The sequence below is a fragment of the Canis lupus genome, chromosome 29, assembly GCF_011100685.1.
Source record: "Canis lupus familiaris isolate Mischka breed German Shepherd chromosome 29, alternate assembly UU_Cfam_GSD_1.0, whole genome shotgun sequence".
Taxonomy (NCBI): Eukaryota; Metazoa; Chordata; class Mammalia; order Carnivora; family Canidae; genus Canis; species Canis lupus.
In genome coordinates this window covers 1,360,128-1,377,970 of record NC_049250.1, presented here as the reverse complement: position 1 = coordinate 1,377,970, position 17,843 = coordinate 1,360,128, and the positions used below count along the sequence as shown (strand labels likewise).

General features: G+C 45.0%; 1 protein-coding gene across 2 annotated transcripts; it reads left to right on the top strand.

The window, feature by feature from the left end:
* Positions 1-2,493: 2,493 nt before the first annotated feature.
* LOC119866663 (translation initiation factor IF-2-like) lies at positions 2,494-6,103 on the top strand. 2 transcript variants are annotated; one of them, XR_005380833.1, is made up of 3 exons: positions 2,494-3,946; positions 4,646-4,881; positions 5,016-6,103. XR_005380833.1 is itself a non-coding variant. In XM_038579236.1 (3 exons), exons 1-3 carry the CDS (start codon positions 3,421-3,423, stop codon positions 5,143-5,145), a joined length of 876 nt encoding a protein of 291 aa, XP_038435164.1. In that variant the 5' UTR covers positions 2,494-3,420; the 3' UTR covers positions 5,146-6,103. The 2 variants fall into 2 exon arrangements, 1 of the variants encoding a protein (XP_038435164.1); XM_038579236.1 differs by having other exon boundaries at positions 2,494-3,930.
* The last annotated feature ends 11,740 nt before the right edge of the window (positions 6,104-17,843 follow it).

Genomic DNA, 17,843 nt, shown 5'->3' with positions numbered 1-17,843 from the left:
AAAAAGGGGGGCGGGGGCAGCCCAGCTGGCTCAGCAGGTATAGCGCTGCCTTCAGTCCAGGGTGTGATCCTGGAGACCTGGGATCGAGTTCCACGTCAGGCTCCCTGCATGGAGCCTGCTTCTCCCTCTCTACCCATGTCTCTGCCCATGTCTCTTCCCATGTCTCTGCCTGTGTCTCTGTCTCTGTCTCTCTCTCTCATGAGTAAATAAATAAAAATATTAAAAAAAATAAAACAGTATACTTCAGGGAAAAATAAAAATAAAATTATTAGAGGCAAAGAAGGATATGACATACTGCTTATTATGAGTTGAATTAGGACCCCCTTCAAATGATATGATCAAGTCCTCGTGCTTGCTGCCTGTGAATATGATCTTATCTGGAAATAGGATGCTTTTACCAGGTATGAAGTTTATAGCTTACAATTTTTTTACTTCAGTATTTATAAAGGTTGTACCACTTCTTTCTGGTCTCCACGTTTTCAGGTAAGAAATTTGCTATCAATCAAAGTGGTGTTTCCTCTGGGTGTTCTAAGATTTTTTTCTTTGTCTTTAGTTTCCAGACATTTGATTATGAAGCGTATTGGCATGGATTTCCATGGGTTCATCCTATGGGAGGTTGGCTCAGCTTCTTGAAAATGTAGTTTATGTCTTTCACCTCTCACATTTGGGAAGTCTGTGTTCATTATTCCTTTGAACTCTCCAGCCCCACTCCTCCTGGGACACTGATAACATGGATGTTGGACCTTTGCTATTTCCTACCTTGTCCCTGAGATCTCTCCCTCCACCCCCCCCCCCATTTTTATCTCCTCTGTTCATTCTACTTCTCTTCTGTCATATCCACACTGATATTGAGCCCAGCCCATGTGTTTTTATCTTTGCTGTTGTATTTTTCAGCTTTATAATCTCCATTTGGTTCTTTCTCAAAACTGCTTTTCCTTTGCTTCTATAATTTCTATATCTATTTTTCATTTATTTCAAAATAATTTTAAATTGCCTGTTAAAGCATTTTTATAATGGCTATTTCAGAGCTTTTGTCAGCTAATCCCAACAGTTGATTCAGTTCCATGTTTTTTCTGTTGATCATCTTTTCTCGTTTTACTTGTGATTTTTCTTGGTTCTCTGACTGATAGGTGACTTTTGATTATATCCTGATACTTTATCTAGTTATTAGGCGTCTGGGTCCTATCCAAATCCTCCATTTTACTGGCAGTCACCCTTTCTGGGCTAACTAGTAGGTCCTAGGTAATTTTGTGGGCTGTGGCTCCAGTGACAATTTAAGTTCAGAGTCCCTGTGGTATTATTTTGGTCTGGTTGGTTTGTCTGGGGCTAGTGGTGCCCCATCCCTGATCTTGCTAAGGGTGCAGAAGGAGACCTCTAGACCAAGAAGTATGAAATAGGGTCTCAGGCTTCTGTAGCAAAGAACACTTCCCAAGCTAGTGCTTATTATGACAAGATAGCTCCACTGCTGCTCCCTGGCTGTCCCTTGTCCTTAAGGAGGGAAGAGAAGTCTCAAGTTTAGCTTGGCAGAGAGCATTACCCCCAATGAGTGCCTGCTTGTTGCAGTTAAATCAACTGCTTGCTGGCTGCCCAGCTTCCTGGTGTGTGCAGGTGGTAGAAGGAATTCCAACCCTCGGGCTTGAAGAGTGCTTCTGGGTCTGGGCACCTCTTAGTAGTGGGTCCCATACTGCCACTAGCAGGGGAGAGGGGAGTCGTGGGGGGTTGTCTCCATCACATGGAGACAAAAAGCATTTGTTGGCATCCTGTCTGCTGGTGCTTTCCACTAGGGCAAAGAAGTCTCAGACCTATTGGAAAGGAGAGCCTTCCCCTGGCCTTGCAGCGTCAGTAGGGTTTTGCAAAGATATTGGCCATGGGCTGATATTCGGAAGGAAGGAGCACACCTGGGCCTCCTTCTGTTGGGTGGGGTCCTAAGCCACCTCCATTGGGCTACTCTTGGATCCCTGAGTCCCAGATCAGTCTGCTCCCCTCTTTCTACTGTAGAGTCCTCTTGTGACTACATTTGTGCCATTTCTAGGGTTTATAGTTGAACTTGCAGACATGAACAGAGATGAGTCAATGTTCTCTTGTCTGGACCAGAAGACTTGGAACCCAGTTTTAAACATTTAGAAATTAAAATTGAATATGGCCATGCCATGGGAGATGTCAAAATTGCTGCTAAGAAGACAAGGCATTATAATAGTATCTGTGAAACCGAAAATGAAAATTTAGAAATGATCTGCATAGAGGTGGTACTGAAGCCATACATACCTCAAAGATCTTAGTCACTAAGGAAAAGATGGGACATAGAATCCCAGAAATATGACACAACAGTGGGAGGCTGGTAGCAGAATTAATAGTATATATTACCATTATTTGAACACATTTATTATACACAATGAATGTGTAATAGTTCATATAATAAGAAAAATCTTCCAAAAAGCATGTGGAGCACAAGGGAAGTGGGCGTATTCTTCTTATATGCCCACATATATTGCCTTTATCAAATGCATATCAAGGAAGAGAGAGGTTGCTTCTTCATCTCCACGAGGAATCTCATATTAGACCGGGAGTATATGATGCAAGAAAACAGAAGACAATCTCAGTCCACCAATGGTGCAAATTCAAACCGAAGTCAATCCTGTATGTCTCTTTCTGAATTTAGTAATTCCTTCTCTAGCTCCCTTGAGTGAGAAAGGTTTGTATCCAGAAAGCAACAATCACAAAGAAAGAAAGCAATAAAAAGTAAGCACATTTCTAACCACATGTGGCACTCATCTTCCGTCCAGCAGCTCGCACTGTACGCCCTAAACAGACTAAGAAGATATGGCATAAGGTCAGCTGACATTTGCAGACACTGCCGTCTCATATGCCCCCATGAGGAACTAAACATTCATGGGGTGTGACCATGGTCGGGTTCCTAACACAGATTCTTGCCTGATCGTTATGGTCTGAACCTTAGGATTTCCTTCTCCAACAAGCCTGTAGTTCATGATCCCACTGAGTCCTTATCTGTTGTGGGAAGTTTGACAAAAGTATCAGGCTCACAATAGCTGCAAGCACATCTCCTGGAGCTCTCTCTCAGTGTCCCAGAGTCTCAAGACCTGTGTGGAAATTTTCAGGCATGGCATCTTTCCCACTATTTACCTAGAAGAACCCGAAGCACCCGCTGTACAGAAGGCTACGTGCAATGAAGTGCAGGGTGTCATTTCTACATTTGTCCAATCACTGTTCTCTGGGTGTCAAACAGGCATCTAATATATTAGAGTGTGACTAGGAGTAGTTGTTATTATAGAACATTTCTAGCAGCCCCGTTAGAATGTGCTTGATCGTTTACATTTAGCAAGAATTTTGTTTTAGTTTCCTAACAAACTCATTTCCCTCTTTTCTCTGTAACCATTTTCAAATCTAAGGTGGGGATGGGGGATGGGGGGGAAGGGCATGTGGACACCAGCGCCCACCACACCTAGTGTCCCTTCCTGCAGGAGGCTCCCTGTGGGAGTGGAGGCAGGTGCGGAGGCGGGCTTGGGGGCTCCGCCGCCTCCCGTGTCCCCACGCCTGTGCCACAGCGGGGCCTCTGGGCGCTGCCTCGAGGAAGCGTGTCCCACTTCGCGCAAGGAAGTCACTCAAGCAAGGCCCACGAGGGATTTGCTGCGCCAACGGGACGACGGAGCTCAGCCCTGGCCCCGGAGCCCTCGGACTCCAGCCCCGCCGGCCGCGCCAGGGAGCGGGGGCGCTGCCCATTCACGGCCACGGGCCGAAGGGGCGCCCTGTCCTGCTGTCCTGCCCGGGCTGAGGCTCGGGAGGCGGGTGCGGAGGCAGGATGCCCACCGGGCGAGCCCAGGAAACAAAGCTGCTCAGAGAGGCCGCCGCCCCGGGCCGCCTGATGACAAGTCCCTGCCCGGCCCGACGTTCCTCCGCGGACAAGCCCAGACGGTGCCGAGACCTTCAAGTGAACCGCGGGCAGAGGCGCGCGTCGCAGGGCGGGGGGAGCCGGGCCGGGCCGGGCGGGGGCGGGGCGGGGGGGGCTGGGGGAGCCGGGCCGGGCCGGGGGGGGGGGGGGCACTGGGGGAGCCGGGCCGGGCCGGGCAGGGGCGGGGCGGGGGGGACTGGGGTAGCCGAGCCGGGCGGGGGGCGGGGCGGGGGCGCTGGGGAGGGCCGGGGCCGGGGGTGGGTGGCGGGGGGTGGCGCTGGGGGAGCCGGGCCGGGCGGGGGTGCGGGGGGGGGCGCTGGGGGGAGCCGGGCCGGCGGGGGTGGCGGTGGGGGCGCTGGGGGAGCCGGGCCGGGCCGGGCAGGGGCGGGGCGGGGGGGGGGCTGGGGGAGCCGAAGGCCGGGCCGGGGGCGGGGCGGGGCGCGCTGGGGGAGCCGGGCCGGGCCGGGCAGGGGCGGGGGCGGGGGGGCTGGGGAGCCGAAGCCGGGCGGGGGCGGGGCGGGGGCGCTGGGGGAGCCGGGCCGGGCAGGGGCGGGGGCGGGGGGGGGGGCGGGGGGAGCCGGGCCGGGCCGGGCAGGGGCGGGGGGGGGGGCGCTGGGGGAGCCGGGCCGGACCGGGCAGGGGCGGGGCGGGGGCGGGGAGGGGCGCCCAGGGCGGGTTCGGCTCGGGCAATCCGTGGCTAAGGCTCGCGCGTGCGTCTCGGTCCTTCCTCGCGAGCAGGCAGGTGCCGACCCGACCGTCCCAGGAGCGCTTTGCACCCCGAAGTGTACTCCAGGGATCCACTCTTGCCTCTGCCTCTGCATCAGCCGCGCCGACATCTATGCACACCAGACACCCCACCATCCACAGCTGAAGCAGGATTCCCTGTTAGGATGCGGAGACCACCTGAATCCTCTTGGTCCCGCTTTTGGTACACCGGAGCATCATGAAAACGAATTACCAGATTTAAACATTAGGTCAGGGAACTGGGTCTTTTCCCACATTTATCACCTAAATTCCATGTATGGTATCGCCATAAACAAGCTGGCCATAGCATTAAATATAGATATTATTTTAAATATCTTTAAAATTTTGTTTTTGATCTTCATAGGATTCCTGTTGAAGTATGCAGCAAAGAACAAGTATTATCTACAGAAACTGAAGCTCAAGGAGTTTACACTTCTACGTCCAAACATACTTCACATATGCCTAGTGAGGGTAGGAATAAAACATCCTTATAATTAGAGCATCTCAGAATCCTAATACAACATAGAGATTGCTGACCCTGGCCACCATGGTTTGGTAGAAAATGTCAACATTGATAAGAAAGGGCTCTTTTGCGGGATATTTGACTTAGAGATGATGTGAACAGTCAAACATCACTGGAGTACTAACTGCGTCCCTTCTTCTAGCCCCATTCCCCCTCGCCCATCCTATAACCACAGCCTTCACATTGCTTTCTGTCCAGGGCCACTCCTGCATCACTGTTCCTTCCTGTTTACAATAGTAGATGCCTTCTACACCTGGCCCTCTCACCCCCAATGTCACTTCCACCAACAGAGCCCCATTGTAGGGCTCTACTGCTTCCCACTTTCCTATTTGGCTGCTTCTAAGATCTAGTTCTATTAATGGTTGGAGAGTTGTCTGGCTTTCAGAACTTCTATCTGGTTCCCTGTCTCCTTTCTCACTCTCCTGACCACTGTTGGCTTTGGATCTCAGAGATCCATGGGCTCAGAGGAATCTGAATCACTGGACTCTAGCTGGGTATATAGCCTTGCTATACTGTGAGTTAAACAGGATTGTATGGGCTAATCTGAGAATACAACCACAATCAATAGCATCGTTTCTCTGAGAAATAAAATCTGACTTTGAAACAACCAACTCATCAACTAACTTTGAGATCACATGTGTTCATAAACTGCAAAATTCCTGTGATTAAAATTGAATAAATACCCTGTCTCAGCAAAGTTGACTGCCTATTAAATATTACTTGTTGAAAAAAAAAGGTCCTGCCCTAAAGGAGCTAGGTATTATGGGTATATTTTCTTTGCTAATTTTTATTTTAGCTGTTTTTGTGTGAAACAGGATCCCATGAATCTGTTTCCGTCTTTGCTTTTGGACTCAAAAATCAAATCAATTGCTTGGTGCAGATTAGAAAACCCAATAAAAAGCCAACTAAACTACTGAACGAGGCAAGCATATTTTCTGTATGTTTACTGGGCATGAATAGTGAAGATAAGCTTAAATATATCTGCGAATACAAAGTCCCCTTGCTGGTAATTGAACAGCAACAACAAAAAGAATTGGACTTGAATATTCACGTGAAGATCTTGCCCTGCAAATCCTACAAATTATCATCCATTAAGTAACCACATGTGACATCATCCCAAGATCTGTTGGACCTCACAAAGTTTCTGCCTAACTACAGAAAAGGAAAATGGCTGCAGGAGCCACTGATAAGAAAAATAATGGGTAAAATGACATTGTGCCATGTGTATTTTTCTACTAAACTAAAACCTGCTAGGACCTTGGGGGGAAGCATTTTGGAAATTTGAGTAGAACCAATTAAGAATCCATTCCATCTGAACAAAGTTTATCAATGTTTCCTAAAGCCAGCTGATTCTTACAAGCAGTAAATCCAGTACAAAGCCTATGGAAAATAATGTTATTCAAGGAAAAAAACAAGTATAACCCCAATCTCCTCACTCTTAAGATGTCAAATGTGGAGAGAATGCAAGCTAGTGTTTAGAAATTTATTGATGGTTGATTCTTTTCCCTCCACTGTATTAAGGAAAGTAGTGTCAAGCTGACTCTAATGTCAATAGAGTACCCATAGCACTGATGCATTGCTTGGCACCAACAACTGCAATATACACTCATTAAAAAAATCCAGTGGCTTTTCAAATGAAATGTCCCCATTCCCCACTTCAGTGGGCTCTTATGGAATCAAAGGCTTTTCTGCAGGAAGGAAGCCCACAGTGTTCTCAATCATCGTGGGTTTCTTTCGAACATAAAGTTTAATTTTAGTGTTACTATTTAGAAAATATTTTTTAAGCAACATATGGACACAGCTGTTTCTGTTCAGTATAGTTTTGAACTTGAAGTGAATTACATCTTCCTTTAAAAGGGGGCAACTTTCTACTTCTTTGTTAAAGCAGAAGTCAAATTATTACAAATTGATAATAAACATGTCTAGAACTCCTTTTCCAACCTAAAAACCAAGAGATACTGTCCATGACCTCTGCTCTTATTTTGTCTTCCATTTTTTAGGAGAGAACTTTCATCTGCTCCAAAGCATGAACTTAATGCATAAACATCATTGAGGTTTTAACACTCTTCATTTGGTTTAATAAACGAGAAGGGAAAAAAATGAAAATGCTTCCAAAATTGAATGACTCAGTCTTTAGCCAGAAAAATTTCCCACAAGGCAATCTACTGACTGTGTAACATTAAAAATTAAAATGAATATACTAAAATACATTGTCTCGGGCACCGGATGTGGAAATTTTGATGTTAGACACCTTTAAATTTTCATGATATATATTGACCTTTAAATATATGGTAGTGCTGTTCAATTGAAGTTCTTGCTATGATGATGATGTTCTGTAATCAGGGCTAACCAATATGGTAGCCATTAGTCACACATGGCCAACGAACACATGAATTGCAGCTAGTCTCACTGAGGAACTAAATTTTAATTTAATTCCATTTGAGTTTATTTAAAACTAAACAACCATCTATGGTTAGCAGCCACCATATTGGAGAGTCCAACTATGTAGTATAATGGGGCAACAAAAGGGATTAAAATCTGTATTGTTCAAGTGTGACAAAACTATATATAAAAGAAACAACAAACAGGAGGTATGAGTAGAAGTGTGGGTATGGACTGAGTAAACTCAAATTAACAAACAATTCTTGGCACTTAATCCAGATGAGAATTGAAGGTACCTTGTAGTAGACAGACCCTGCCCTGAAACAACACAAGGGATGATATTTTAACCGTGCATGCATGGCTTAATTAGTAAACTAAAGGCAATGGAAAAAAGATCACAAACAAGGTAATGCCTTACAATTTGCCAAACAGAATAAGTGGGTGGGAAGAAAATCAGGAACACTTGGGGTTAAAAAAAATCCCATGGGCAGCCTGGGTGGCTCAGCGGTTTATCGCCACCTTCAATCCGGGGCGTGGTCCTGGAGACACAGGATGGAGTCCCACATCGGGCTCCCTGCATGGAGCCTGCTTCTCCCTCTGCCTGTGTCTCTGCCTCTCTCTCTCTGTGTGTGTCTCTCATGAGTAAATAAATAAAACCTTAAAAAAAATCCCATGTGGTGGTTATGTGTCGTTGTACATTTGACTTATAGAATGTACAACACCAAGAGTGAACCCTGTAATAAACTATGGACTCTGGGTAACTATGATGTGTCAGGGTAGGGTCATGGCTTGTAACAAATGTACGTTCTGTGGAGGATGCTGATCATGGAGGAAACTCTTTTCTCCCTGTGCACAGAGGAAACTGTGTGCAGGAGATACATGGTAAATCCCAGCATCTTCCTCAGAATTTTGATGTGAACCTAAGAATGCTCTAAAAAATAAAGTCTGCAAAAAAAAATTTCAGAAGGGTTAAGGAGATGATCAACTCCAGATGTGGTGGGAGGGGATTCCACACAGAACAAAACAGAGAGCCCAAGTGTGAAGAGGAGGGATCAAAGGAGTAGAACAGACAACAGGTGGGCCAGAAGGTGGGAAGGACAGGTGGACCAGGCAATGCAGGACCTGGAATACCACACTAAGGAGTTGGACATTTCTCTTGTCACCATATGAAAGGCATCAAGGTCGATCTTTTGGAAAATGTGTATCTAATATAATGGCTACTGATAGATTTATAGAAAGTGACATTACACTTTTCTAGTTAATAAAAATAGCTTGGTGTCTGAAGAACAGCTTTGTTATCTCTCATTTAGCAAATTAATTTATATCATGTGATCCTTTGATAAAAGGAATCATTCCCTAATTTTTAAACTGTGTGCAATCCTCTTAAGGTCTCCCATTTTTTTTTCCCTCTGTAGTCTTCCTTTTCTTACACTTTTTTTTTTTTTTTTGCTACTTTCTCTACTTACATTGAGGTCTTTTAAAAAATGTCTTGGATACAATGATAACTAAAGTTGCATTGCTAAAGCTGCATCTGGGTGAAGGAAAGAAGGTGGTCCACATTCATGGGGCAGTGCTCTGTGGTGGATCTAGCCTGACATTGACACAACAATGCAATCAGCAGAAAAATATCCTCCCCTACTGGAAAAAAAAAAACAAAAAAACAAAAAAAAAAACAGCAGCTTGCCCAAGGACACAGAGCTCATTAGTACCAAAGCTGGAACTAGAATTCAGATTAATTGGATAGATCCCACTGTCAGCTTCAGCAAAGGTTACTACTGCTCCCTTCTAGGATGAGTGTAGTATAACCTAAAAATTTTGGTATTAGCACACTTACACTCACATACCACAGAAGAGTGCCACAAGAATCCATCAGAGCCAGTGCTATCCAATGGCGCTCTCAGGGCCTCTGACTTTTAATGCGACGGGCACGTGTGTATGCACGTAGAGTTTGCTGAACCTCAAACAGATGTCCACGAAAGGCTATTGGTTTTCTTTATTCTGATATTATCTGAAATGAAAAACAAATCATCAAAATCCACACAGGAACAAATTTTGGTCTTTTTCAATAGGAATCACCTGAATCTTCATGCTTTCATACCCTTACTGTCTCTCTCAGAAGTGGAATGTGAGGCTAAACCCACATGCTCAGCTCCCAGTCCTTCCCCTCAGGGCAAGGCAGCCAACAGGGCTATTTTGAGCTGTACACAGACATAAAAGACATTTATCTAGAAGGGCAGGCCATCCCCCGCCCCCCCCACCCCCCATCCAGAGCACAGGCAAAGATGCAGCCTGCAGCAAGCACTGCTGCGGTGACCATGCACTCAGGAATGTAGACACCTGCAAGAGCAGGAACAGAGAATAACAGTCACCTGTCCAGCCTGATCTACCCAGGTGGAAAGGGTGTGTGTGGGCATGACTCTGAGTTTGGCTTTGTCCTGTGGAACAGAAGGAAGGAAGCCGGCACCTGCAGGGTGGAATGCAGCCTGCTCCTCCCCAGCAGGGCTAGCTCCTCTGACAAAGGGCTCCCTCCTTCTCTGTGACCCTCCTTTTTCTCAGGGATTGAATGTGCCCCCAGGACAATCCTGCTGTTTGCTTGCACAGGGACGCCACTTCACCTTTTCAGAGCCCTTCTCTGTCACTCCCAAGGAATCTGAGCCTCATGGCTCCATCTTTTCTCCTCAGGAAAGACACTGAATGGTGGAAACAGCTAAAACGAAAAGGGGCATGTGCCATTAATTATTCCACTGCTCGTCTCTCTCCTTGGGTGCTTTGGCTGCAGAGCTCTCCTGGATAAACAGTACATGGGCAAAAATAATACATATACACACACATACACACATACTGTACATCATATATATATATATATATATATACCTGTCACTTTGCATAACCCCACTTAAAACTCCCCAAAGTGCCATTGCTTGTGTGGAGGAGGAGAGAAGGAAAGCTGGTAGCTCAATGGAGACAACCTGCTGAAAGCAGATGCAGGAGGAGTGAGAAGGAGGGCAGCTGTACCTGCCCCACATTACTGGGTCGCGGCATGATGATCAGACGCTGCTCAGGGACAGGTGGTGCTGGATGGTGTTGGGGATTTGGCATTGCCACCAGTCCCTCGTACCCTCTGGTGAGTAGAGCCCCTGGAAAATGCTGCTCCCAAGCTGCATACAGACTCTGAGTCCTCCCACCCCTGCTATCAATGTAACCTTTGCGTGAACTTTGGTGTTGCCCTCACTTGTCATTTTTTTCTCAGCTATTTCTTGAACAAATCATTATGTTGGTAAAATGTCAACTTCTGCTTTCCTTGGCAGATACAGAGCCTGGGGGGAAAGAAAGTGCATTCCTACCACTCTTTTTAAACATTGCAGGGGATAATTGGGACGTTAACCCAGACGTCATGGATGGAGGTGCTTTGTCACTTGGGACAGCAGTGTCCAGTGTCTGCTTCTTTCCCTCATTGCAACATGACTCCCTGAGGAAGCACTAAGCCCCACAGACACCATGAGGCCTTTGCTCCACCCTTTGAACTTTCAAAACCCTTATATCTCTAAGAGCCCAAACTGAAAGTAGGTCTGAAAGTGCTTTATGGTGGTGATCCCCACCATCAGGTGCTGTTCTGAGTTGCCCAACAAATCTCTGGTGCTGATTTGGTGCCCAGGGCGGTGTGCGATGTTGCAGGGAGTGTTTGTGGAAGGAATGAGGGCATTGTCCAGGCTCCTGCAGCCCCTGTGCCTTGCTTACCACATGTTTTGTTTCCTATGCCTCAAGGCATTGTAAAACCCCTTGGTCCTCTGTCCTGCACGAGGTGCTCCTAAAAGGGAATTTGCACTTCCTGTGCACCCCCCAGAAGTCTCAGGGAAAACCTTTCATATCCCCTGTAACAAGTTGAAGTACAAAGTCAGCCTTGGAAATATTATTAAAAGCTTTTCTGAATAGCTGTTTCACTGTTGGCAATACGTGCTCTCTGCCGTGTAAAGAGACAGACCTTCTTGCTATTCTTCTGAATGTGTTCCTTGAGGGTGAGGTCGCAGCAGCCTGGGGATGAGGCTGCCTCATGCTGGACACTTCACCCCTTCAGCTCTGGCAGCCCAGAGGACCCTCCAGAGGGCCCTCCCAATCCCACCTCTCCATCACCACTCACAGCAAATTACACAGCTGGCTGAGGGTCACACCCATTTTATGAGATGTGCCTCTTTTATGAGAGGCAGGCATTAGACCTGAGCTACCTGCGTGGGAGGCACGGTGAAGAACATTGCACGAAGACATAAACTTCACAGGGGCCCATTAACTCCTGCAAAGTGCTGAAATACCCCTCTCAGAGATTCACAAACACAAGTGTGAGGCTAACAAGAAAGTGTCATGAGATGTGTGCTCAAGAAGGAAACATTTTGCCAGAGACAGGTTTGTCTTTCGAGGCATCTGTTCTGCAAGCAGGACTCCTTTTCTTCACCTCTTGCATGGAACTGCAAACCCTCATTTGGAAGTGGGATAGGCCTGTGGGACCTTTCCTCTCAGAACAGGGCTTTGTTAGTTATCAAGAACATGTGTAGCATGCTACAAGCCAATCTCCGAGGCTCTTCAGAACACAGAGCAAAGTTACAAACATCTTCTCATTCTTCAGGACGTACCCATAGCAGGTCAGGTGGTATGAGTCTCACATGGGATACTAGGACTCTGCACCAACCACGCCCAGCGCTCAGCATAATGACTTTGCAAGGATACAGGCAACACTGAGGACACCAAGCCCTTTACTATGAAACCCCAGCATGTCCACAGAAATGCCACATACGTATCACAGGAACAGCAGCCAGGAATCACCTGGAATGCCCCCCAGTGTACAATCCTCTAGCCCTATCACAGGGTGGGACCTGTGGACCAACAGCCAGGCATTGCTATTTTACCCCACATTTCAATACTCCACTAGCATTTTACCCTTTACCCAGACAGGGCCCATGGGCCAGTAGCATTGCCATCACCCAGCAGCATGTCATTGGGATAAATCTCAGGCCCTGCTGAGAGTTCATGGATTCTATCTCCATTTTACCAAAACCCAGGTCATTTGAGTTTAAGGAACACCTCCTAATGCAGAGGCCTACTCGTCTCTCAAGTTCTTAGATTGTTTAAACTCCTGGAAGCTAATTACACAGGAGTTTCCATAAGGAATGTTATCAAACTTTAAAGAGAATCTATCTTTCAGCCAATTGTTATTCACAGCCTAACAGGGTGGGATTTTTAAAGGCAACAAAGTCTTATCAAATAGATAGTCTATCTTCTATCTTCCAATAGATCAGATTGCCCAATTAGACTAAAAATAATCCAGGGACTTCAAGTGTGGGGTTTGAAGATGCATTGTCAGTACCACTTGGTGATGAAATATTGCCCACTTTTGGTGGAAGTTTCTCCCCCAACACCTTTCCCCTGCACAGGTACATTCACATGTATTACCCATTGATAGTCTGTTACAGAGCCCATGTGCATCATACCAAGTTGGCTAGGTTCCCCCCACCACCTCCCCTCCAATAACCCTACATTTTACAGAACAAGAAACTAGGACATAAAGTCACCTTGCTTTTCTCTTTTGCATTTTGGCATCCATAACTTTAAATTTTTTTTTTTTTTTTTTTTTTTTTTTTTTTTTTTTTTTTTTTTTTGGTCAGCTTGTTCAAGTCACCCATCCCCCAGGAGGGCAGAGTTCTGGTGGACAAGGGCAGGAGGCTTGCGATGATTTAGCAGTAATGCACAGAAAGAAAGTTGAATGCAGCTCATACTCGACTCTGGCACGTACAACAGGACTTTGCAGTAGGACAGTGGACTTGAAAGTCAGTGAACATATCCCACACCCCTAGAGCATCTCAAGAACTTCATCCCAGGGCCCCACTGATATCACAGATCAAGGAACTCACCAGGCCTGAAGCTTCCAGCAGAAGAGCTAATAATCCACACTATGGTTTAAAAAGAAAATAAAAACAGGAGCACCTGAGTGGCTCAGTCAGTCGAGCATCCTACCCTTTATCTCAGCTCAAGTCTTCAAGCCCTGCATTACATAAAAAAGAAAAGAAAAGAAGAACTCAAATCATAGCATTGGTTTCAATGAGTAAAGGTGATAAATATTCCAGTTGTGATTCTCAGCCACCAAGCCAAAGTAGGAGGAAGAAGCTGGGTCTCTCAGGGAAGCTGGGGGTTTCCATGTCCTTTATCTACATTTTGCCCTGGCAAAGGGGTCAGCCTGGGGCAACTTTCAGATAACCAAGGGGAATTCAGAAGGCAAGGATGCTTTTCTGCCTGATGTTCAGGGCTCCGGAATGAGCTTGCCTATTTGGCCACCCATCACCCCATCCATAAAAAGTGAAATCACATTCAAAATACAGTAAGGCACGATACCGTAGAAGGAAGGATGGCCATGGGTGGTTAGTTTTCCCCTTTTTAGTTACCACGTGGCAGAGACAAGAGCCAGAAATTCCCATATGGCTCTATGATGAATAGGGGGAAGTAGCAGATTGGGAAGCTAGGAGGAGCATTAAGGTAGGGACCATGTGACCCTTCCAGATATGTAGATATAATAGATATATTGTGTCTTTTTAATAATGATTGAGTTGGCCAGTGGATCTGTTTCCACAGACTCTGTTTGATTACCCCGTGCCTCTAGTTCACAGGATAACTAGATGCTCAAGAAATATTTCCAGTTAATACAATTTTTATTTACTAGTAAAAAATTTCATTTCTTCCTATCCCATGGGAAATATATATCAGATTTAAACAAAGCATATCAATTTCAAAGGTTATCAAATTATTAGCTGCCTTAGACCATGTCCATTCTGGCTCTGGCATGAATTAAAGGTTGTTACTATCAGTAGGACTTTTAAAAATGTAGTTAGACAATGGTTACGTGTAATTAAAGGCCTCTTCGACACGGTATGCTGTATTACCCACCCCCTCCTGTATGTCATGTCAATCCAAATGTTCAGGTGTTCACTTAGATTGCAGCACAGTAGTACCGCGGCCCCCTCCCAGCTCTCATGCATGTTGTGTTCTGACAATTCCATTTTCTCCCCCTCTCCTTCCCCACTTCTCCACGACAGCCGCTCTCAGCCGATCTCACACACTCATGTGCTGGCCAAATCCCACAGCCTTTCATTCAGTGCACACCTTGGCTGTGCCCATTTACAAACTGTGCCTCTAATTCTGAAAAGAGCCAGTGTAGTTGGTCAAGGATGGTGCATTGAGCCTTTCTTGGCATGTCCATGAACTCCATCTGGTCCCAAATCCTACCCTGCACTCCCAACTGTGAGGCTCTGATCTGTATCTGAACCTACACCCTTTCAATTACTGTATTCATGTTCTATTGCTGCCAGAACAAAGTACTGCAAACTTGGGGTGGAAACAATACAAATTTTTAATCTCACAGTTCTGGAAAAAGCTGTGGGCTAAAATCCAGGTGTTGGTAGGGCTACTGCTTCTGGAGGCTCAGAGGAGAATCCATCTCCCATCGTTCTGAGTTTCTAGAGAGCACAGCATTCATTCCTTGGCTCCTGGCCCCCTTCTCCATCTTCAAAGTCAGTAGTAGTGAGCTGAGTCCCTTCATGCTTCAAATCCCTCCTGCCCACCTTTCCTGGGTTCCCATCATTCTCTATCACTGCAGCTGGGAAAGGCTCTCTACTTTTAAAGATGTGATTAGCTTGGGCTCATCAGGATTCTAAAAAATCTATCTCGAGAGACTGAGTCTTAACCCCATCTTAAAAGTCCGCTTCACCATGTGAGACAACATCTTCATAGGTTCTGAGGATCAGTTGTGGATATCTATGGTGGCTATTTTCCTGCCCACCAGGATGACTAGTACCTCTATCTTTTATATGCTTGTTCTCTGACAGGTCTTCTCAGGTTGTTTCAGTCTCTGACTTGTGACAAGGATGGTACAAAGGCTTCATGGTGCTAATGATAGGATACAGTCCTCCTCTTCATTCACTAATATTTCTTAAATGTTGTAGAAGTTGATTAATGAGTGCACAGATAAATTCGTGGATGACACATGGAAGGATAGATGGATGAAAGCAATTTTTAGTAAAAACCTATTTTCCTTTAACTATAATTTTGACTGCTCTCACCTACAATATTTCACTTATTTGTACAGGTAGGTCTTATGTTTTTGCAGGTGAGGAAATTAAAGTTCCGAGTTTTAAGTTGACAGAGTCATGTAGCTTACTTCTTGTGATAAGGGTAAGTCATTTGGGTGCCTAACCCTAAATCCAGATGGAACTACCCTTTTTATAAATGCACAATTCAGTTTTTCTTTTTTTACCCTAGACTACCAGAAATCAATGGAAAATATCCCAGGTTTTCTGGCTGGACTTTGGCACGGAAAAGATTAAAAGGAAAGATGAATAGTACAATGGTAACTTGCTGTAGACACAAAGAAATGGAAGAATGATTTTTAAGCATTGCTATGGATTATTGTTTATAGTTATTATTGATGTGGTAGGAAAATAAAATGTCTTATTATCCTTATCTCACATTTATTGAGGCTTATGATGCTTCAGTATCTCTGCTTAAGAATTTATAAGAATTATCTCATTTAATTTCCTAAAACACAGCAAGATAGAATCTGTTACCATTCTATTTTGGAAAGAAAAAATTGAAGCATAAGGAGGTTAAGCAACTTGCCTGTATTCACACAAAATGTCAGTAGCTGATCCAGGAAGCCAACTCAGATCTGTTATGGTCCTGTGGCCAGTGCTTTTTACAACCCTGTTGTATCTTATCAAAATAAATGCATGATACGAAAAAACATAGTGAATTCTCATTAGATATAATAGTAATATATTTTCTTGTACACTATCAAAATGATTTTTACAAAAAAAGAAAACTCTTTATTAAGTTGTTTCCAAATACCTTATGTTGTTACATCATAAGGAATTTCAATCATTCTCCTTTATGTTATGTTTTCCTTTCAATGATTTTGCCATTTATGGATATTCATTCCCAAAGACACCAGCCTCCTCCTTTTGGAGCAGCTATCAAAACATTAATCAATATTTATATAACACCAAACCATTAAAAAAGAATCCTGGCCCTTGGGGTGAACAATGAGAAGGTGCCAAGCTGGAAAAGCCCAGGGAAAAAGCTCAGGGCATATGTGGCTTGTAGAGCAATTATCTTTGTATCAGATAGCTATTCAAGGATTGAAAGAGAAAAAGGGCTTGAGGGAAATTTCAGGAAAAGAAAATTGTTCCATGCTCAAAGTTTTCCAAGTAAAAAGTAGAGAGAGTAACAGAAGAGAGTTCTGTACAACAGCACATGTGCTGTTCCCGTAGGCTCTAGATCATCCCAGAGTCTGGGCAGGGGAACAACAGTACCACATCTCCTGGGCTGGAAATCCCCATCAGCAGATACATCATGCTCTGCTGCAAATGCATGAGTGTCCTCAGTTGCTCCCCGTCAGAGTACTGCTTTGAGAAGTCTCTGCATTGCCATTTTTTGTTATATTTCAGGCAAAGAATGATAACATTTGCTTTTGTTATTTACCATTTACATTCAGTCTTTCCCCCCAGAGTAGATCCCACTAGAAATGAGCCTATGGTTCTTAATTCCTCTTAATTCAAATCCTTGTATGCATCCTTTTGTGTCACTTCAGAGTGACCATCCAAAACACCATACTGGATGTGCCTGTGAGAGTTAAGATCTACAGACCAACAGAAAACACTTGCCATTGTCAATGACAATAGCAATGGTCTTGAAAGTAATGTTTCTATGAAAAAAGCCATGCAACATCAGTCGATGCAGGAATCTTTTATGCAGACCCTTGGTTTACTCTCTTACTACCTGGGTCCCCATCCTTCACTTACCTGCTGACTGGAAGCCTCAGGTCTGCAGCCCCTTAGAGAACACCGTGAGGCTATTCTACCTTCAAAACCCACCCAATTCTCATCCTGGGAACGTTATTGAGGCCTCTCCTTTGCAGGTGAGCTTCTCTGCGGCAAGCCCTGGCCCTGACCTTCACTAGGACCTTATCTATTACTATCTCATTCCATTTCCCTCCTCTGCTGCCAGTATGGTGGACTCTCAGAAGGAATTAAAAGTAAAAGCATGTGCCTGGTCTCTCATTTTAAATCATATTCCCTTGCCTTTAGAGTTGAACTTCAGTTTTATAATTTCCATTAGAGATCAATCTAGATCTAGCTCTCTCATAATTCCAGAGGAGAAAGGAAAAAGATTTCCATTGTCAAAGTGTTCATATTAACTTTTATCTTATCTTTTAGTTCTCCAATTAAATTTCATATGAGCACAGTTAATATC

Bases quoted from the DNA above. Each gene is read 5' to 3' on its own strand.
- LOC119866663 (XM_038579236.1), top strand. From the start codon at position 3,421: ATGGGGGGGAAGGGCATGTGGACACCAGCGCCCACCACACCTAGTGTC. The intron at 3,931-4,645 runs GTGCCGAGACCT...CCTCGCGAGCAG, and splicing joins TCCGCGGACAAGCCCAGACG to GCAGGTGCCGACCCGACCGT. The intron at 4,882-5,015 runs GTCAGGGAACTG...TGATCTTCATAG, and splicing joins TTACCAGATTTAAACATTAG to GATTCCTGTTGAAGTATGCA.